Source organism: Schistocerca nitens, chromosome 1 (assembly GCF_023898315.1).
Source record: "Schistocerca nitens isolate TAMUIC-IGC-003100 chromosome 1, iqSchNite1.1, whole genome shotgun sequence".
NCBI lineage: Eukaryota > Metazoa > Arthropoda > Insecta > Orthoptera > Acrididae > Schistocerca > Schistocerca nitens.
This window is the reverse complement of record NC_064614.1, coordinates 771,279,146-771,302,175: the sequence shown is the minus strand read 5'-3', so window position 1 is coordinate 771,302,175 and position 23,030 is coordinate 771,279,146. Positions and strand designations below refer to the sequence as shown.

The 23,030-nt window shown below is 44.4% G+C and overlaps 1 protein-coding gene across 1 annotated transcript in view; it reads right to left on the bottom strand.

The window, feature by feature from the left end:
• Positions 1 to 1,585: 1,585 nt before the first annotated feature.
• The window catches only part of LOC126202710 (alpha-amylase 2-like), a 170,207-nt gene continuing 148,762 nt past the window's right edge, over positions 1,586 to 23,030 (bottom strand). The window contains exons 10-12 of the mRNA XM_049936891.1: positions 10,379 to 10,494; positions 9,312 to 9,449; positions 1,586 to 1,730 (exon numbers count right to left, since the gene is read on the bottom strand). Coding sequence (XP_049792848.1) covers positions 1,719 to 1,730; positions 9,312 to 9,449; positions 10,379 to 10,494 — 266 coding nt within the window. The 3' untranslated portion in view covers positions 1,586 to 1,718. The remainder of the gene's footprint in view (positions 1,731 to 9,311; positions 9,450 to 10,378; positions 10,495 to 23,030) is intronic.

Sequence of the window (23,030 nt, the reverse complement as noted above, 5' to 3'; positions counted from 1 at the left end):
AATACTCGGTGCAGTCACAGTAATATGATCATCGCCTACGTTGGACGCCAACGTCCAAAAATCATCCACAGACGGCAGGCGGCAATGGAAGGTATATGAAGCGTGTCAGGGGTCGCGAAAAATTGTGCAGTCGTTGTCGTAAAGCGGAAACTGGTCGATTTATCTTACGTCCAAAAGCACATTATCATCGGTTTTCGTACATAGGGTGGAAACTTTTCCTAAACAGCTAGGATTGTAAATTGTAGGCGTGCCGCCTTGGTTAAAGAACAACGTGTTTGGCAAAATGGCGTTATCCAGGAATGGCGCCTAGACAACTGTGGTGTGCCATGGGTCATAGATGACAGAGGTGACCGATGGCTCGGGACGCTTGTTTGGGCGAGGAGACGTGCAACTGATGAGCAACTGGCCGTCCGGATGAACCAAGAGGCAACGAATAGTATCTCCTCAAAGATCGTTCAGCGAAAGTAGCTGCGTATGGGCATCCGCAGCAGGCGCCTGATTCATGCACCCATGTTGACTGCTGTTCGTGCGCAGGCTGGAATTTGCACGCCAATACCTCAACAGGACATCCTCTGATTGGGGACAGGTGGCCTTTCCAGACCAATCACATTGTATGCTCCATCGGAGAGTTGGCATTTGGTAGGTACCGGGTGAACAGCCTCAAAGCAAACAGAGTGCAATAATCGTCGGAAGGGTCCAGGCTGGAGAACAGAGCGTTATGGTCTGGGAAACGTTTTCGTGGGTGATCTGGGTGAGCTCGTCATTCTGGGGAACGTATCCACCCCTGCAGCAGTTTGTTTTCCCTCGGCACGGTGGCATCTTCCAGCAGGACAGTGGAACGTGTCACACAGCTCGCAGTGCACGTCCATGTACGGCAGAGGGCCAAGATGAATTTACCGTTCTTCCCTGGTCACCAAACTACCCAGATTTAAACCCAGTCGAGAATCTGTAGCAGCTCGTCGATCGGGCTGTTTGCGCCATGGATTCTGAACCGATAAACCTAGCGTACCTGGCCACGGAACTGGAATCGGCACGGCTCAAACACCCCTATCGGTACCTCCCAGAACCTCATTGACAATCTACTTGCGCGTCTTGCAGCACCCGCACTGCAAATTGACAGGTGGTCACATTAATGTGAGTAGACAGTGTATATAGCTGCATGCTTTAAGCGTAGGTCGTGCTGGGTAAAGACTAAAGAAAATTATATATAGGGAAAAAAGGAAAGTAGTCACTTCAGAGAAATCTTTAACAGTTCCATTGTCATTTCTGTGCACTTTCTTCTTTTCGTCAGTTTGTCAGAGACACATCGTTTTCCCACTACGGCGGGTAGCTGTCGTTGAAACGACGACTTATTCTGAAATGCTGATTACTGGATACAGTTGTAAAATGAATGAAACTCGGACAAAAATATAAGAATTTGTGTTACGTTTCTGTCAAACGTATGTTCTTTGGAGTAAACACCAGGACATCGTATAAAGATACTGGGTCTACTACCTTCGTGCTCTTTGGTTAGCATGATTAACTTAGTGATTTCATCTGCGCAACTCTTTCTAAATGTTTGGATAAACATTTATTTTAGGTTCCACGCAGCGTACGTTTCAGAACACTGAGTTATGTAGATACAATAATATATTTAATATGTAATACTTCTTCAGATCTTCTCGTAGTGACGTTGATCCAAAAGAATGTCATCACTGCTGCACTTCATTAATTCCAAGTCACAGCGTTAACTGAAAGAAAAAAGTAGAAAAAATCAGATAAAGGGGCTTTTTAAGAACAAGGAGCGTATATGTACGCCAATAAAATTACAAGTCACTGTATGGATATGAACAAAGTAACAGCAGTTGCTGCATCTTTTTGTACGGTACCTTCCTGTGCTTCGTTAAGATAGAACAAAACGACTGAAATGCTGATTACTGGATACAGTTGTAAAATGAATGAAACTCGGACAAAAATATAAGAATTTGTGTTACGTTTCTGTCAAACGTATGTTCTTTGGAGTAAACACCAGGACATCGTATAAGGATACTGGGTCTACTACCTTCGTGCTCTTTGGTTAGCATGCGCTAGCCGGCGAATCTGAGATTCTTGTACATTCGGTACGTTGCGCGCCCTTATTCGGCATGGGGATTTATCAAGTAGCACCGGTATTGTTCCAGTATCTAACGAGTGGGCATCAAACAGAAGGGTGTCTGGAGCTATGTGTTGGTCGGCGTGGTGGTCAGTGGTGGCCGACTGGAAGCTTGACGACGAGTAAGCCTGCCCTGACGTTCCCATACAGCCCAATGTTGGGCCGCTGCGACATGCGCAAGCCCCACAAATCTGGAGACTGCATGGTTCGACCAGATGGCCAAATACACAATGAGACTCATTTCAGTCTCTGTCATCTGCTGATAATGCTCTTTTCGCATCTCAATATCCACAGCCAACAGTCAACATCTGACACTGTTCGCTTCCCTTAAATGCTCTGGTGACAACACCAAACACAAATAACACTAATTCACTCTCGTGGCGTTCTGCTTGTCACAGAAAACTAGAACTCTAATATTAACATACTCGCCGACGGTGTATACATATACGGAGTTGCACTGGCATCTAACCATGTCTTCTGGCTGCTTCACTTTTTTCTCTCAGGCAGTTTATTTATGCGCCATACATTTTTCCTGTTTACGCGGTCCAAGCATTATGGGATTTAACATCTGAGGTCATCAGTCCCCTAGACTTAGAACTACTTAAACCAAACTAATCGAAGGACATCACACTCATCCAGGCCCGAGGCAGGATTCGAACCTGCGACAGTAGCAGCCGCGTGGTTCCGGTTCAAAAATGGTTCAAATGGCTCTGACCACTATGGGACTTAACTACCGAGGTCATCAGTCCCCTAGAACTTACAAAACTACTTAAACCTAACTAACCTAAGGACATCACACACATCCATGCCCGAGGCAGAATTCGAACCTGCGACCGTAGCGGTCGCGCGGTTCCGGACTGTAGCCCCTGGAACCGCTCGGCCACTCCGGCCGGCCGTGGTTCCGGACTGAAGCGCCTAGAACCGCTCGATGACAGCAGCTGGCTACACGGTCCAGTCACATTAATGTGACCAACGCCTATGTTCGACGTCAACGTGCAAAAAGCACTCACAGACGGTGGGTGGCAGCACTAGCTAGCAGTGGAGGGTAAATTAAGCATGTCAGAAGGGGGAGGGGTGGGGGGTTGGGGGTGGAGAAGCGCGAAACAGTGCAAACGTGCTTGTAATGCGGAAACGGAGCCACACAAGGAGCATGGTCATTGGCATCTATTCACACAGGGAAAGATGTCCAGTCGTAATCGTAAATTCTGCACTATTACCGATGTGCTGCAAATATGTAGATAACCTCTTTGCACCAGTATATACTTTGGTGTATATGGTCGATGGATGTACATCACCGTTATCTAGCTGCACTCACAATCTATTATACGGTACTTGCAAAGTAGTGGTGGGGTGATTTAGCGATGGTGTAGATGCCGGCCGAAATGGCCGAGCGGGTCTAGGCGCTTCAGTCTGGAACCGCGCGACCGCTACGGTCGCAGGTTCGAATCCTGCCTCGGGCATGGATGTGTGTGATGTCCTTAGGTTAGTTAGGTTTAAGTAGTTCTAAGTTCTAGGGGACTGATGACCTCAGACGTCAAGTCCCATAGTGCTCAGAGCCATTTGAACCATTTGATTATGCAGAGATTGGGAAGTGTTCTATGGAGTCACTGGCTGGCGTTGAAATTATAGAACAACAGGTAAGACTGCTAAAATTGATCTCGCTGTCGAGTGCGGTGTGTGTTACAGTACACCGTCCCATATCAACAGTGTCTTTCCTATCCCGACCGTCCACTAGGTATGTTGATTACCACATAATGAATGACTGATACCACTCGGTTGAGGTGGAGGGAGTCTTGGCAAAACACTGCATATCTGCTGCTTGTCACTGTGGAGCATGGGATTAAATGTAGAGGTCATCACCTTCATACATTTGTTTGGAAGCGTTTCTGAATGCTGCAGATTCATCTTGTTTCCATATGCTGCGATGCCCTCCACATGTTTTTTTTTTTTTTTTTTTTCACCAGTAAGATAACAGTGCATCGTTTTGTTTGTACTACCTCACGCACGTTGTGAACAGTATCTTCTGCCGATGATCAATACAGGAACAGTAATCATGTACATGACTGCAAAATGAAGGAACAATGCTTTTTGAAGTGGAACACCAAGACATCCGCTATCCTGTCTATGGGGAAGATCAGATTAACTGTACAGGTTATCACCTTCGAATAGGTGTTGGAAGTGCTCAGCAATACCGCAAACTCTTCCAGTTTCCAAATGTTGCGACGTCTTCCACATTTCTGTCAATGAGAAATATCGCCTCTGTCTTTTATTTCTACCAGCCTGTGTTCTGCTGGCTGTACAGTTTACGCCATGCGATGTTCAGCTTTCTGTGAGAGCCAAAGGATCGAAACCTGTTAATGTCGGTTTAGCAGCAGCTGACACGGACCTCTAAGTCATGGTCGAAAAAACAAAGTGTATGGTGCTGCACACTAATTGGATGCGTTACAATCAAAAAACAATGTATTAAACTGATTGTGAAGGAACAACACAGGGATCCCCTCGTGTGATTCATGATCAGTTGAATATGGTTCTGCTACAGTGCAGGCGATAAAACTTTACACCGGTCTGTGGAAGCAACTTCGATCATGACTTCATGAGTCACCTGCCACAATGAACTAATACCTGTATATTTAATGGGATCTTCACATATTTTCAATGCCAGAAAGCAGATTGTATTTGTTTCATATATGTCGGAAGACAGGGACATGGTGATGTCTTATCGAGTTCTCTAACAGATGGCGTTAGCGTAGTTTTTGTAGTTCATAGGTATTCTCTGTTGCATGGTACAAAATACCGAGGTGGGAGAGAATGTTTGGGTGTTAGACATGAATGCACCCAGAGAGATGCAGATCTTCATACTGCAGTCCCTGTATGTAGTTTGGAGATGTATCGCAATGCAGTAGCAAAATCCTTGTCCTTCCTCCATGCTATGTATGATGTGGAGTCTTCCTAATTTTCCCAACAAGAAGCACCACTGTACCTGCTCGTACTATCTTTTCTACTACCTTGTGTTGCATGGGAAAACTTCGTTTGCAGCTGGCCTTGCACACTGTACACGGTTGACGGAACTACAACGACATGTTATGATTTCCACCGAGGGATCAAAAGCTGGCTTGTCGCATTAACTCGTAGTGCTTCTCCTTGCTATGAACAAGGTCTTAGATATAGCGCTCTCCGACTTCAATTCAGGTCCGACTTATATTGGGACGATGACATGGATGAAGCTGTGGCGAGGGTGGGGCAGAGACTGAGAAGCAGTTACAAGACTCAGAGGGACTCTCTAAAACACAGCGTTGGTGTTTCCGCGATATGGGATCCTTAGGAGATGGGTTTGAAAAAGGTGACTTGTTTCGACATATTAGAGTGGCTTGAATATGATTCACCCGTGCTGTAGTAATTAAAATATGTCTCTACAGAATTCAATGAAAGTATGTGGTTGAATGGATAGACTTGATTCCAAATCGTGGACAGCATTTCTACCAGAAATCATAACGCTATCAGCGACCTGTCTGTGCCTGTAGACTCAAGACCGCTTTTTATGCAGGCTGACAGTAACACAGTCACGATGAACGTGTTTTTAATAGAGCTGTCCTTACGAGAAATGAATGTTGTGGGCCATAGACTAGCTCTGTGGTAAGCTTCAAATGTCGCTTTTGAATAGTGTTCTTTGAAATGAACATCATCTTCCCTCCAAGGATTCCAATTGGACCTATCTTGTATGTGTAATCCGACTGTTGAAAAAAAAATCACTCGCCATGCAAAGTGACTCTCACGATCAATTTAATTAATTAGCCTATCAATTTGGTAAAAAATTACATGCCGCCTGGAGGTTGGATGAGATGGCTAGGGTACCACGGAATTCTCCTTAATAGGAGTTTCTTTTTTTTTTTTTTTTTTCATTGCGGCGACATCTTTTAACAAAATTTCAATCTCCCACACACACAGGGCGAGACAGGCTCTCACGATCTGTTTCGTAAAAGCTTATGTTACACAGTAACACATTGGTAAAAGGGGACCTGCCACAGTGTACAAAACATATTTGTCCTCTTGAATTTTAGTATGTTGTTGTCGAGCGTAAAATGATTGTGCTTTTTCCGACTTGTGAGCCAATGTCATGAAAGATTGTATTCTCTAACGTTACTTCACGTGTCTGGATTGTTTGTAATACACATCTTATTTACAGACACAGAACGTAAGAGCTGCTCCCATAGTGTGTAATTTGTCTATCAAGCTGGAATTGCTTAATATAAATGCTTTTTCTTCAAAGTTCTCGCTTTTTCTTTACTCCGGTGATGGTTTCGAAATAACGAGGACATTCTGTGGTGATCAGTAGTTTTCCCAGCAAAATAGTCAAAGTTTTTTTATGCAGGGTGGACATGTCTCTGCTGATCATCTGTAATCGGCGACGGTACACTATGCTGGATGTCGCAAAATAATGAGATACAGTTTATCGTAAGAGCTCTACCAATATATCTCATAAAACTAAAAGAAAACGGACTCCTCCTATTTTCGTGGATAGAGTAGATTTATTATCGTCGCAATTCTGTTTTCCTTTTTTAATAGATCCTTCATTATAGGAGACGCATTGATGTCAAATACTATTGTTGTCCATAACAGAAAGGTGGGCGCAGGGGACGAGACTACAGTAGGGCCGGCCGTGGTGGTCTAGCGGTTCTGGCGCTGCAGTCCGGAACCGCGGGACTGCTACGGGCGCAGGTTCGAATCCTGCCTCGGGCATGGGTGTGTGTGATGTCCTTAGGTTAGTTAGGTTTAAGTAGTTCTAAGTTCTAGGGGACTTATGACCTAAGATGTTGAGTCCCATAGTGCTCAGAGCCATTTGAACCATTTGAGCCACTACAGTAGGTGGTCGCCGGACACAACTGCACTCTGACTAGGGGCGCAGTGGTGCTACCAAATTTCCCTTTTGGGTTGGCAGAGAGCTGTCACCACAAGGCAGGCCGCACACTACAAGCGAGCACGGAGGATAGCAGAAGGCCTGGTGAGACCAGTGACGGCAGAGGGGTGGGAGTGGGGTCACAGAAAAGCAGCAAAGCACTTTGTGGAGCAGCTAGCCGTTTGAAAAAGCGATCTGGAGCATTCTCCAGAATCGTTGTTGTTCCAGAGGGGTCCAGTCTTTCTGAGATATAGGTTTAACAGATTATAAGAAACAGCTACGTTGATGTTTAAGAAAAGTGTTTTCTCTATCGCAGGATGATAGACCTATTCGAGGAGTTGGGAGTGTGCCTAGTCTGACGGTTGTCGCCCCCTGACCAGGGAGACGGCATGTGGGGTCTGTGTCGCTTTAATTTAGACAAACGAGTTGCACTTGAGGCGGACATCCTTTTATCTCCTATTTTTTAGTTGGCAATACATGGTATTGTTTTGGCGAAGGAGCATCGCCTCAAGGCAGTTAGCAGCCATGGCATTAGAGTGCAAAGCACGGCGGAGCAGCTGGCCATTTGAAGAAGCCTGTGTCCTCTCCGTAGGTAGATGGATGGAGGGAAGGAGGTAGAAGAGGGATGAGGGGAGGTTAGAGGGCCTCTCGAGGAGAGCACACGCTCAGCTACCGCCACCTCTGCAGTTTTGCGGATCGACGATTTTCTCCAGTACATGTGTTGCATTATGACCCGTTCATTTCGAGTGCTGGTTCTTTCTCGACAATTTTGAAGTTAGATTAGAACTGTGATGCATTTTTCCGTCAGTTGTGGTAGCATGTATTGACTTCGGCTACCTGGGCTGCAGGGCAGTTTTTGAGCAGGAGTCTCTAGTGAACTCTGATGTCAACATTGATAGTTACTGTCCTCAACTGTATGTTTATAGGTAATACACTTTTTTAACTCCTCTCTGTCCTTCACTAGCATCTTGTCAGTTGAACATATTTCTAGCCAAAAAGAATAGAGATAGTACCTTCCACCCCTGCCTTTTTCTCGCCAGCTTGTAGGTAAAGGGTAAAGTGTGAGTGTGTCTGTGGCTAGTTTCGAGTGATACTGCGAATTTTTTTTCCCAGCAGCATGACACCAGTAGTATGGAATCGTCAGTTTTTGCGCTGTATTGCGATTTTAGGCTGTCCTTTTAAGATTAATTACATAATTAGGACCTACGTTTACCTCATTTTCCCGACTTAAATAAATAAGGTACACTAACCTTACCTTCCTCTGCTGCATCTGGACAGTTTCTAAGTGTTGGGGTGTGCACTTGGTCTTTGCATGGCGTAGAACTAGGGTTGAAGTCCCGGAAAGGGCACCACCATTTTTAATTTCCCTCAATTCCAAGCACCTCGGGTGGTATAATTGTGATAGGGGGGTGCACTTGGGCTTTAAGATCAGGAGGACCTGGGTTCGAGTCCCGGAAAGTTGGAGAGGGGGTAGGGTGCTGGGGCTCATATGCAGGCTGAGAATAACACATGATGTCATCTGGGGGTGAGGATGGATGTAGCTGGGGTGGTGGTAATTAACTGATCAATTTAATTAATTTGCATATCAATCGGATATAAGAAGTGTCTTCATGCCGCAATCTCCCTGCTACTCACGGGCTCCAGCACGTCAAAGTATCCTATATTACACATATGTAGTAATTTTCTAGAATTCGTTGCCATTCTCGAGGCATAGTTTTCAAGCTACTTTATTCTCAGAAAGTTGATGATGAAATGTGAGAATTCATATACTTAAAAATATAAATCTTGCCCATCCCCTTTACCTTTGGACCCGTGCCTGGTGGAAGACACATTACTGCAAACAGCAAGAATCATAAAATGTCTGGGAGCATGCGGCCACAGTGAACCTACAGCGGAATGGCTTCATAAAATTATTATTAGAAAAAAAAGTAGCCAGATAGAGTTTTGGGAAGAATCATCAGGAAATGTAATTCGTTCACAAAAGAGGATGCTTACAAAACCTGGGTCTTGAGTACTGCACCTTTCACGAATGGAACAGGGAAGGGGGAAATGAAATTGGTGCCCGAAGTACCCTCCATCACACAACGTGCGGTACAGATGTAGGTGTACAATTTGTGAGTATAGCACTATAACTGTGCCAGGAGTCTTGACAAATGTCCAGTGCTCAAGATGGCGAGCTGTGAGAATGACATTCAGAAGAAGTAATCATAAACCAGTAACATTGAAAGCTGGGAATTAACATTAAAACATCAAACTCAATAAAGCAATATGATACATAATACTCACATCGACGTGTATAGCTAGGAAGCTGTGCGGTTCTAGCTGTACTCGTACGTTGCCATTTGCTGTGATTTTTAGTGTCTCAGCAGCGCATGTCCCGCCACCGGAGACCACGTCGCAGTAGGTTCCCTCTGGAAGACACGTCTGAGGGGAAACAGCGCATAAGTTCGTGTTATCCACAGACCCTCGCAAACAAGCAAGAATATTGTTCTTAACATTTTCAAAATGAGAACGAGCGTACTACCCGACGTTATCGTGATGGGAAAAAACACTCTTCTTTAAAAATCTTGAATGCTTGGTACTCCACAGTATTAAGATATTTATTAAACGATATCATATATACACGATGAGCTGCACTAGATATGTTTATTTGCCAAATCGATACTTGAGTGTATAACCGATCGTCAGTGGCGTCTGTACAGAGGCGCTAACAACTGTATGTACATCAACTGCTACAACATGACAACTGTATATGCGAGGGGGTTCAATAAGTAGCGCAACGCATTTTTCCCCGGTCACTTTCTATAAAAAAAAATGCGGAGTTTGTTGTGGGACATATTGACATATTCCCGCTTCAGTCCCTATAGTTTCATGAAGTTCCGATCGGTGGCTGCACTATACACAGCCTTCAAAATGGTGTCTATAACGGAGATGCGTTCCAGGAAGAGAGCCGTCATTGAGTTGCTTTTGGCGGTAGGTCAGAGCATCGCAGATATTCACAGGCATTTGCAGAATGTCTACGAAGACCTGGCACTCAACAAAAGCACGGGTAATCGTTGGACGAGGCGTCTGTCATCGTCGCAACAAAATCGCGCAAACCTGTCCAACCTGCCTCGTGCCGGCCGGCCGCTCAGAGCTGTGACTCCTGCAGTCTTGTAACGATCGGACACTTAGTCGAGGTGATCGACGGTTCACAGCTATAAACCTCCGCCCGCCATTAAAAATTAGTCACCGATCTCTGGCCTAAAGTATTCGCAAGAGCTATTTTCCTGTGGTTCTAACAACATTTCGTCTAATGAAAATTTCTCTCACCGCTACTCTTGTCTCATTAACACGACAAAAAGTAAATTTACCTGTAATGATGCACTCATGTTCGTTAGCTCGTTGTTGAACACAACGAAGCCTCTATCTCCACGACAGAATGCTATTTGATATCGTCCATTATCCCACCAGTTGGTCGCATTTGTTCCTGTGGATAAAAACCGAAATCAGATTTCATTACATCTTGTTTATCAGGTTACATTCATCAAAAATTAACATTTTCACGGTCGATGAACAGAAAAAGACTAAACGATATGTCCGTTAAGCAATGAAATCTATTTTTCTTTGAACTCCTTATAGATAGTTCGCGTAGTTGATTGCGGCCAGACAGTGGGTGTCAGATTCATGGGACGCTGCATTGCGGACTCTACGTTTTTAACTAATCAATGTGCCAACGGCGTACCGTGAATCCCTCTATTCCGAGGCAATCGGCGCTGTCACTGTTGATAATCCGGATTATAACAGGGACTAGACGCGCACACAGCAGTTCCGTACTGGAGGAAGGCGACTGCAGTCACACCCTCCAGAACAATTTCCTCGCTAAGCGGCTAACAAGGGAAACTCACCATCGCACCACTCTCAGATTTAGTGGTAAGATAGCCCATTGGACAGCCCGTCAAAAACTGAACACAGATCATGCATGAAAACAGGTAGAAGGTGTACTGAACTGTGAAAAAGAAAGGAAACAGAAGCAGTGAACGGACCAACCTCAAGAGTCGAAACCTCGGGCAAAGTGGCAGAACAATTGTTGTGGTTGTGTGGTTGGTGTTTTGACTGCGAAGCGGCAGGTCCGTGTCCAAATCTCCCAAGGGCTCTTTTTTTTCCCACAAAATTATGAACTGTTCGTCCGGTCATTGACGTGTTTGGCAGTTGTCATACTATGCATTGGTTATAGAAAATGAGTCATGTGGTAAGAATGTATTACCGTCGCAAGTAGATGTGATGAATAGTGAGAGCAGGCGAGATGCCGCATACACTTCTCATAGAAATGAAAACAACAAATAAACGGGTGTGAGCTGCGTTACAACAAAGGAATTCAGGAGTAAAAACTTCCAAAACGGAACGCAGGAGTCATAACTTGTGGTACTTGTGTAGAAAAAAATTGGATGTACATACGTCTGGAGGTCCCTTCCTTACACCTCGCTGTTGCAAACGGACGTTACACCATGACACAAACACAAATCTGAATACAGCGAACAGTCGTCAATGACCGGACTGGCAGTTCATACACTACTGGCCATTAAAATTGCTACACCAAGAAGAAATGCAGATAATAAATGGCAATTCATTGGAAAAATATATTATACCAGAACTGACATGTGATTACATTTTCACGCAATTTGGGTGCATAGATCCTGAGAAATCAGTACCCAGAACAACCACCTCTGGCCGTAATAACGGCCTTGATACGCCTGGGCATTGAGTCAAACAGAGCTTGGATCGCGTGTACAGGTACAGCTGCCCATGCAGCTTCAACACGATACCACAGTTCATCAAGAGTAGTGACTGGCGTATTGTGACGAGCCAGTTGTTCGGCCACCATTGACTAGACATTTTCAATTGGTGAGAGATCTGGAGAATGTGCTGGCCACGGCAGCAGTCGAACATTTTCTGTATCCAGAAAGGCCCCTACAGGACCTGCAACATGCGGTCGTGCATTATCCTGCTGAAATGTAGGGTTTCGCAGGGATCGAATGAAGGGTAGAGCCACTGGTCTTAACAAATGTGAAATGTAACGTCCACTGTTCAACGTGCCGTCAATGCGAACTAGAGGTGACCGAGACGTGTAACCAATAGCACCCCATACCATCACGCGGGTGATACGCCAGTACGGCGATGCCGAATACAAGCTTCCAATATGCGTTCACCGCGATGGCGCCAAACACAGCATCATGATGCTTTAAACAGAACCTGGATTCATATGAAAAATGACGTTCTGCCATTCGTGCATCCAGGTTCATCGTTGAGTACACCATCGCAGGCGCTACTGTCTGTGATGCAGCGTCAACGGTAACTGCAGCCATGGACTCCGAGCTGGTAGTCCATGCTGCTGCAAACGTCGTCGAACTGTTCGTGCAGATGGTTGTTGTCTTGCAAACGTCCCCATCTGTTTTTAATATTTTTTTTTGTGGTATTCAAAAAATTTAAATACCTCTCTCACACCGGCCTGATTTAGCTTCACTGATCAGGATAGTAAAAACATGCGTATGTTAAGGGAATTTTCATTCACAAAGCAGGCTTATCACATTCACACAGTTCAATACTGTTCTATCCTGATTAAAGTGAGCTTAACTTAAATTCCATAAGGCAGTGAAGCAATTTCGAAGTCTCGGTGCGACGAAAATTGTCAGTCGATCTCCTGAAAACATTTGTAATAATTATTAATTTTCGGTGATCACATGGGGAAGACCGAGATCTGCTGGTAAGACCGTGTTAGCCTATTTATTTGAAGTAACTGGATATCTTGAGCATACAAAACGGCAGGTTCGTCCAGTGTAAATCAGACTTTCCCCACTGATCCCGTGCAACACAGCGTAGTAAGCAGACACTGTCAATAATAATCAGTTAAATAATACGCGAACACACTTACTTTAGTTTAGTTCATGTATTAAATTCCTTCTCATACAGAATCTCGTCAAGATGGCGACTCGCTCAACAATACATACATATACATCTTCGTTCTTTCACGGCTAATCCGCAAGATCCTTCATTCTTTTCATAAGAGAAAACATAGATAGCAGAGAAGCTATTCCATGGAGTAAATGGACGCTCCAAGGAATCATAGGGCTTGAAACTACTTTGCATTGATAATCATCGTATATTAAAGTTAAGGAATCGGTAAGATAAGAAGAGATATTTCGATATATGTACTGAGTTACATAATTTATAAAATTTCTGAAAATATCGCGGAGAGACCGCTGCAAGAGACATTACATGTTGACCCAGAGATCGAGACGTGGCTGCACGATCCGTTACAGCCATGCGGATAAGATGCCTGTCATCTGGACTGCTAGTGATACCAAGCCGTTGGGATCCAGCACGGCTTTCCATATTACCCTCCTGAACCCACCGATTCCATATATTGCTAACAGTCGTTGGATCTCGACCAACGCGAGCAGCAATGTCGCGATACGATAAACCGCAATCGCGATAGGCTACAATCCGACCTTTATCAAAGGTACGCATTTCTTCTCCTTACACGAGGCATCACAACAACGTTTCACCAGACAACGCCGGTCAACTGCTGTTTGTGTATGAGAAATCGGTTGGAAACTTTCCTCATGTCAGCACGTTGTAGGTGTCGCCACCGGCGCTAACCTTGTGTGAAAGCTCTGAAAAGCTAACCATTTGCATATCACAGCATCTTCTTCCTGTCCGTTAAATTTCGCGTTTGTAGCACGTCATCTTCGTGGTGTAGCAATTTTAATGGCCAGTAGTGTAATTTTGTGAAAAAAGAAAGGAGCACGAGAGAGATTCGAACACGGGTCTTCCCCTTCACAGTCCAACATCATAACCACGCAACCACGACAGCGCAGCTGTTTAACTTCGCTCCATGTTGTCCATCTTGAGCTCGGTCAGCTCACTATTCCTATTTTTCTTCTTTTTTCGCAATTCAGCACACCTTCCTCCTGTTCTCATGCTTGATCTATGTTCAGTTTTTGACGGGCTGTCCACTGGGCCATCTTACCACTAAATCTGAGAGGGATGCGATGGGGAGCTTCTCTTGTTAGAAACCAGTTCCACACGCCTGCATTTCCGCCCACCGCACATCACAAGGCGCAGAGATCAGCATGAGTGCACCAACACCGCCAATGAAGCACGGCGAAGCGTGGTTAAAAGTCGCATGGGTTAATTTTTATATGGGAGTCACCCTCTCTCTGAAAACGACCATGTCATAGCATGGAGGAACGGACGGAGGTTCAGGGCAACCTCTTGCTCTTAGGGTGGGAAACTTCTACTAAAACACTGAAGAATTAGCAATGATCTACTGCATGAGGACGCAGACGGTAATGGAAACTACTGCATAAACATACATACTTCGTTTTCACAGCATTTGTGGCTTGTAATTGAAAAGTTTCTTGATATTCTTTTCAATAACAAAAGATTCCGGATTATTCCTCCATCCGGATCTCAATGGGGACTGCCAAGGAAGGATGGCATTCATGACTCGTAGCGTGGAATGTCAGAAGTTTGAACATGGTAGGGGCGTTCGGAAATCTGAAAAGGAAAATGCAACGGATCAGTCTATATATACACTCCTGGAAATGGAAAAAAGAACACATTGACACCGGTGTGTCAGACCCACCATACTTGCTCCGGACACTGCGAGAGGGCTGTACAAGCAATGATCACACGCACGGCACAGCGGACACACCAGGAACCGCGGTGTTGGCCGTCGAATGGCGCTAGCTGCGCAGCATTTGTGCACCGCCGCCGTCAGTGTCAGCCAGTTTGCCGTGGCATACGGAGCTCCATCGCAGTCTTTAACACTGGTAGCATGCCGCGACAGCGTGGACGTGAACCGTATGTGCAGTTGACGGACTTTGAGCGAGGGCGTATAGTGGGCATGCGGGAGGCCGGGTGGACGTACCGCCGAATTGCTCAACACGTGGGGCGTGAGGTCTCCACAGTACATCGATGTTGTCGCCAGTGGTCGGCGGAAGGTGCACGTGCCCGTCGACCTGGGACCGGACCGCAGCGACGCACGGATGCACGCCAAGACCGTAGGATCCTACGCAGTGCCGTAGGGGACCGCACCGCCACTTCCCAGCAAATTAGGGACACTGTTGCTCCTGGGGTATCGGCGAGGACCATTCGCAACCGTCTCCATGAAGCTGGGCTACGGTCCCGCACACCGTTAGGCCGTCTTCCGCTCACGCCCCAACATCGTGCAGCCCGCCTCCAGTGGTGTCGCGACAGGCGTGAATGGAGGGACGAATGGAGACGTGTCGTCTTCAGCGATGAGAGTCGCTTCTGCCTTGGTGCCAATGATGGTCGTATGCGTGTTTGGCGCCGTGCAGGTGAGCGCCACAATCAGGACTGCATACGACCGAGGCACACAGGGCCAACACCCGGCATCATGGTGTGGGGAGCGATCTCCTACACTGGCCGTACACCACTGGTGATCGTCGAGGGGACACTGAATAGTGCACGGTACATCCAAACCGTCATCGAACCCATCGTTCTACCATTCCTAGACCGGCAAGGGAACTTGCTGTTCCAACAGGACAATGCACGTCCGCATGTATCCCGTGCCACCCAACGTGCTCTAGAAGGTGTAAGTCAACTACCCTGGCCAGCAAGATCTCCGGATCTGTCCCCCATTGAGCATGTTTGGGACTGGATGAAGCGTCGTCTCACGCGGTCTGCACGTCCAGCACGAACGCTGGTCCAACTGAGGCGCCAGGTGGAAATGGCATGGCAAGCCGTTCCACAGTACTACATCCAGCATCTCTACGATCGTCTCCATGGGAGAATAGCAACCTGCATTGCTGCGAAAGGTGGATATACACTGTACTAGTGCCGACATTGTGCATGCTCTGTTGCCTGTGTCTATGTGCCTGTGGTTCTGTCAGTGTGATCATGTGATGTATCTGACCCCAGGAATGTGTCAATAAAGTTTCCCCTTCCTGGGACAATGAATTCACGGTGTTCTTATTTCAATTTCCAGGAGTGTAGTTCGGTTCAATGAAGTCAAATGGAAAGAAGATGATGATTTCTTATCTGAGAAGTATAGAGTCATATCAGCTGGGACAGAAAATGGTAGATTAGCATTTGTAACAAATTGAAAGGCAGACCTGAGAATTCTGAACACATCTGTGATAGAGCTGTTTAATCGAAATCGACAGCATACCAATGCCAACAACAATAGTTCAAGTATACACGCAGACTTCAGAAGTAGTTGACGGGGAAATAGAGAAAGAAAATGAGGATATTGAACGGGTAATTCAATATGTAAAATGAGGTGACAGTCTAATACTCATGGGGGATTAGAACACGGATGTACGGAAGAAACAGAAGATAAAGTTACGGGAGAATATGGACTCGGTAGCAGGAATGAATGAGGAGAAACACTAATTCAGTTCTGTAATAAATTTCAACTACTAACAGCGAATACACCGTTCAAGAATCACAAGAGGATGAGGTATACTTGGAAAATGCCTGGAGACACGGCGAGATCCAAGCTGGATTAGTCCCAGGAGCAGGTATATTCGGCTCACAATTTAGTAACGTCCGCCAGGAAGAGCCAATATGGAAAAAGGTGGATTACTGAACTACTGAGGAATGATTATTTGCATGTGAAGTTCTCTGAGGCTCTACATTCTACATCAACGAATACCACAACAGGCAGTTCATTTGAAGGCGCATGAACTTTTCCAGAAATGACAGTTACCGAAGTTGGGCAGCCAACTACAAATACAAGGAAGGCAACTGCGAATTGTAGACTTAGAGAAAGCTTTTGACAATGTTGGCTGGAATACTCTCTATCAAATACAGGGAGCGAAAAGCTATTTACAGGAACCAGATGGCAGTTATAAGAATCGAGGGGCATGAAAGGGAAGCAGTGGTTGGGAAGGGAGTGAGACAGGGTTGTAGCCTCTCCCCGATGTTATTCAATCTGTATATTGAGCAAGCAGTAAAAGAAACAAAAGACAAATTCGGAGTTGGTATTAAAATCCATGGAGAAGAAATAAAAACTTTGAGGTTCGCCGATGATATTGTAATTCTATCAGAGACAGCAAAGGACTTGGAACAGCAGTTGAACGGAATGGACAGTGTCTTGAAAGGAGGATATAAGATGAACATCAACAAAAGCAAAACGAGGATAATGGAATGTAGTCGAATTAAATCGGGTGATGCTGAGGGAATTAGATTAGGAAATGAGACACTTAAAGTAGTAAAGAAGTTTTGCTGTTTGGGGAGCAAAATAACTGATGATGGTCGAAGTAGAGAAGATATAAAATGTAGACTGGTAATGGCAAGTAAAGCGTTTCTGAAGAAGAGAAATTTGTTAACATCGAGTATAGATTTAAATGTCAGGAAGTCGTTTCTGAAAGTATTTGTATGGAGTGTAGCCATGTATGGAAGTGAAACATGGACGATAAATAGTTTGGACAAGAAGAGAATAGAAGCTTTCGAAATGTGGTGCTACAGAAGAATGCTGAAGATTAGATGGGTAGATCACATAACTAATGATGAAGTATTGAATAGAATTGGGGAGAAGAGGAGTTTGTGGCACAGCTTGTCAAAAAGAAGGGGCCGGTTAGTAGGACATGTTCTGCGGCATCAAGGGATCACAAATTTAGCATTGGAGGGCAGCGTGGAGGGTAAAAATCGTAGAGGGAGACCAAGAGATGAATACACTAAGCAGATTCAGAAGGATGTAGGTTGCAGTAGGTACTGGGAGATGAAGAAGCTTGCACAGGATAGGGTAGCATGGAGAGCTGCATCAAACCAGTCTCAGGACTGAAGACCACAACAACAACAACAACAACAACTGCGAAGAAAACATGCACAACAGAAGAAATACTTTAACTCATCTATGAAAGAATAAAACATGGCTGCGTGGTCAGCGACCGTTTACAAAGTGAAATTAAAGCAATAACAGCCCTTGGTCGCAAAAATTAAGTCTTTTGACCTTGTTTCAGCACTACTAGGTGGATCAAAACAAAATGTCCAGACACTCTGTGACCAAAATGTTACTGAAACACAGGGTGACAGACTAAAGGCCGAAATACTAATGTCTTTTTCCAAAGCTGTTTCACAGAGGAAGACTGCACTGTAGTTCCTTCTCTAGATTGTCGCACAGATTACAAAATGGTAGATATCGAAATAGGTGACAGAGGGATAGAGAAACAATTAAAATCGCTCAAAAGAGGAAAGGCCGCTGGACCTGATGGGATACCAGTTCGATTTTACACAGAGTACGCGAAGGAACTTGCCCCCCTTCTTGCAGCGGTGTACCGTAGGTCTCTAGAAGAGCGTAGCGTTCCAAAGGATTGGAAAAGGGTACAGGACATACCCGTTTTCAAGAAGGGACGTCGAACAGATGTGCAGAACTATAGACCTATACCTCTAACGTCGATCAGTTATAGAATTTTGGAACACGTATTATGTTCGAGTATAATGACTTTTCTGGAGACTAGAAATCTACTCTGTAGCAATCAGCATGGGTTTCGAAAAAGACGATCGTGTGGAACTCAGCTCGCGCTATTCGTCCACGAGACTCAAAGGGCCATAGACACGGGTTCCCAGGTAGATGCCGTGTTTCTTGACTTCCGCAAGGCGTTTGATACAGTTCCCCACAGTCGTTTAATGAACATAGTAAGAGCATATGGACTATCAGACAAATTGTGTGACTGGATTGAAGATTTCCTAGATAACAGAACGCAGCATGTCATTCTCAATGGAGAGAAGTCTTCCGAAGGAAGAGTTATTTCAGGTGCGCCACAGGGGAGCGTCGTAAGACCGTTGCTATTCACAATATATATAAATTACCTTGTGGATAACATCGGAAGTTCACTGAGGCTTTTTGCGGATGATGCTGTGGTATATCGAGAGGTTGTAACAATGGAAAATTGTTCTGAAGTGCAGGAGGATCTGCAACGAATTGGCGCATGGTGCAGGGAATGGCAATTGAATCTCAATGTAGACAAGTGTAATGTGCTGCGAATACATAGAAAGAAAGACCCTTTATCATTTAGCTACAATATAGCAGGTCAGCAACTGGAAGCAGTTGATTCCATAAATTATCTGAGAGTAGGCATTAGGAGTGACTTAAAATGGAATGACCATATAAAATTAGTCGTCGGTAAAGCAGATGCCAGACTGAGATTCATTGGAAGAATCCTAAGGAAATGCAGTTCGAAAACAATGGAAGTAGGTTACAGTACACTTGCTCGCCCACTGCTTGAATGCTGCTCACCGGTGTGGGATCCGTACCAGATAGGGTTGATAGAAGAGATAGAGAAGATCCAATGGAGAGCAGCGCGCTTCGTTACAGGATCATTTAGTAATCGCGAAAGCGTTGCGGAGATGATAGATAAATTCCAGTGGAAGACTCTGCAAGAGAGACGCTCAGTAGCTCGGTACGGGCTTTTGTTGAAGTTTCGAGAACACACCTTCACCGAGGAGTCAAGCAGTATATTGTTCCCTCCTACGTGTAGAAAAAACCATGAGGATAAAATCAGAGAGATGAGCCCACACAGAGGCATACCGACAGTCTTTCTTTCCGCGAACATTACGAGACTGGAATAGAAGGGAGAACGGATAGAGGTACTCAAGGTACCGTCCGCCACACACTGTCAGGTGGCTTGCGGATTATGGATGTAGATATAGATGTAGACACTATGACTGCCTTCATTAGAGGTAACACATTCAAACTTCCCTATAACATAAGAACAAAAATTATGAGAAATTTTTTTATATACATAAGTGTAAGTACTGATTGACAGGACAAGAAAGAAATAGTACTTACAGGTCACATATAAAACAAATATCAAGCAATAAAGCTTTAGTCACAAAATTTAAAAAAAGAATACATGGAAGGCAAGCCACTATGGGCTGGTCACATATGTCAAGCCACAGGTAGTAACAGACTGAGGCGACAGCGATAGCAATTGCGGGCAGGTAAACATTACACCAAGTGTGCCATCTAATAGGCGCAAATACAAATAGACTATTTAACATTGAAAATGTAGACGGATGAATATTATGATGAACACTTTGGAATAAAAAACATAGGAAGTGCAGAGACTCCAAAGTTTACAGCTTATATCGTGTTATAAAGTTACACTTCTGTACAGGAGAAAATTTCACAGCACAATTCATAGGGCAAGGGACACAGTAAATCTTCGCGACACACCGCTGGGAAAGCGTGACCTATGTAACGCTTAGGAATGGAAACTGGAAACCCAGAAAACAAACATGTTTCTGTAGAAAGGATTAAAAGTTAAAATGTGCATGAAAATTTTAATGAAATGTGCTGAAACTTGGTAGGGAATCTTCTGTAACCGCACAATGGCTAAACGTAAAATCGATGAAAGGATCTAAAAATAGATCTAAGTGAGTTTTATGCCGACCTGTGATACATAGAGTATGGATTATTGAAGTTCAATTTTGTCAAACATTTCTTCAAACTTTCGAAAATATACACAATTTTATGTCAGTGGCCTATTATTTCCAGTGCTGCATAATCATGTGCACTTAATCCTAAGTATAACTACTGTTTTCAATTGAAAATATCTAACGGTTGATTTTTTCCCGAACGCTGAAAAGTGCAGCTACCGCGCCTCTGACAGCACGGGGCCAGTAGCACGTGGCGCATTGATAAGCAGCCTCTGTATGAAACACGTCTGTAAGAATATTGTCTAATACGATAAAGCACACAGTTTTAATCTGCCAGGAAGTTTCATATCAGCGCACACTCCGCTGTAGAGTGAAAATTTCATTCTAGAAACATCCCCTAGGCTGTGGCTAAGCCATGTCTCCGCAATATCCTTTCTTCCAGGAGTGCTAGTTCTGCAAGGTTCGCAGGAGAGCTTCTGTAAAGTTTGGAAGGTAGGAGACGAGGTACTGGCGGAATTAAAGCTGTGATGACGGGGTGTGAGTCGTGCTTGGGTAGCTCAGTCGGTAGAGCGCTTGCCCGCGAAAGGCGTAGGTCCCGAGTTCGAGTCGCGGTCCGGCACACAGTTTTAATCTGCCAGGAAGTTTCATACGAGCGCACACTCCACTGCAGAGTGAAAATTTCATTCTAGAAAGAGAATAGCTGTTCCGATGAGTAAACTCGTCGCAGTGAGAGTCTATGGACAATCGAGGAGAGTTGAGCGGTAGTCGGACAGAGATACTGTAGAGAGAGAGAGAGAGAGTTGGCGGGAAGCTGTACGAAAAAATTAGTGGTAAAAGTCAAATATTGTATTGTTGGCGCAGCTGCGGATAAATTTATGTAGATCGCCTAATGATATGGGTGAACGTGATTGCTAAAGCTTTATTTATACAGTGTAACAACTGTAACATTTAGTACATAACTGAATGTAAGTACTCTCCATGAATACAGCGCGCAACAAACGTCAAACTGGCATGATGTTACTACATGCTTGAACGTCCTAATGAAACACGCGATCACTCGAGTTGTTAGAAAAAATCTAACATTTATGATTTTAGTTAAATATTCCAGCACATTTCAAAGCTAATGAACTGACGTTCTAGAAATGCTTTCTTTCACATCCCGTGCTTCAATTAATCTGTGACTCGACAGTCAAATTTCTACAATAGCTTGCTAGTTGTGCCATTATTTGAAGTGGTGTGCAGTGTTAGATTTTTTCTAATAGGGGAGTTTTTGCGTAACAATTACTTCTCCTTTCGGGGAATACCGCCTTGCTTCACTTATAGTCTGTTTCTTGTACTTGTAACATGTGGCTGTGTCCGTTTGTTTTCTCCTGAAAGTGTTCAGCGTATGTTACGTTTTCTGTAAGAAAAGTAAGTATTCTTATTGGGTTTTACGAATTGAATGAAACAATTGTTTATACAGAGTACATGACATTCTCTGTCGGATATGAAAATGTATAAAACTTTTCACGGAAGAAGTCATGTCAGCGGAACAGATATTGATGTGGCTAGATGAACCACTAGACGAGGATATTTACATAGAGGGTCTGTCATCAGATACTGACACATCCTCCGAGCATGAAGAGATCAATACTAAAACAGATCAGTCAGACAGCGAATCTGATACTTCTGTTACAGCTCTTTCTCAATATATAGATCGTGAAACATTTCTTGGTAAGGACGGAATAACAATGGTTGAAGCAATACGCTCCTCCAGCAAAAACTGCCGTCAGAATATTGCAACGCAACTTCCAGGTGTGAAGGGCGTTGCAAAAACTTCGAAAACAATTTTGTAATGCTGGGAATTATTTTTTCCAGATAGTATAATTGGTCGCATTGTGGAATACGCAAACCAAGAACTTGACAGAATGGCAGCACCTTATTCAGTGTGCTCGAGACTGCCTACGGACAGATTTTGAAGAGTTATCTGCTTTCTTTGGTGTATTGTATCTCGCAGGAGTGGAGAGGCACAGCATCTCAATACTGATGAGACAAGGGCCACTGATGGGACTGCACCGGATTTCTTTATTACATCGATGAGCAAACGAAGATTCCACACACTACTCCAAGCTATACGTTTTGACGACAAATCTACGAGAGCTCAGAGAAAGGAAACAGAGATAATCTGGCACCTATTAGAGAAATATTTGACGAATTTGTGGATGTTTGCAAGAAGAGCTGTAGTTCCGGTGCGTAGACAACGATAGACGAGATGTTACAACCATTCCGTGGACATTGCAAATTCAGGCAGTATACAGCAAACACGCCTGTAAAATATGGCATTAAAGTATATGCGTTCTGTGATGTCAGAACGTTTTATATGGTAAATATGAAAGTATATGCAGGCAAACAGCCTACTGGGTCATATCAAGTCCCAATGATGCAGAGAATGTGGTGTTACCTTTTGATTCGAGCGAATGACGAAACAAGCAGAAACGTGACGATGGACAATTATTTTACATCTATACCATTGGCTAACAAAATGTACGTCAATCATCGACTCACAGTAGTAGGTACTCCACGGAAGAATAAAACAGAAATTCCACAAGAACTTCTGGACGTGAAGTGAAGGCAACT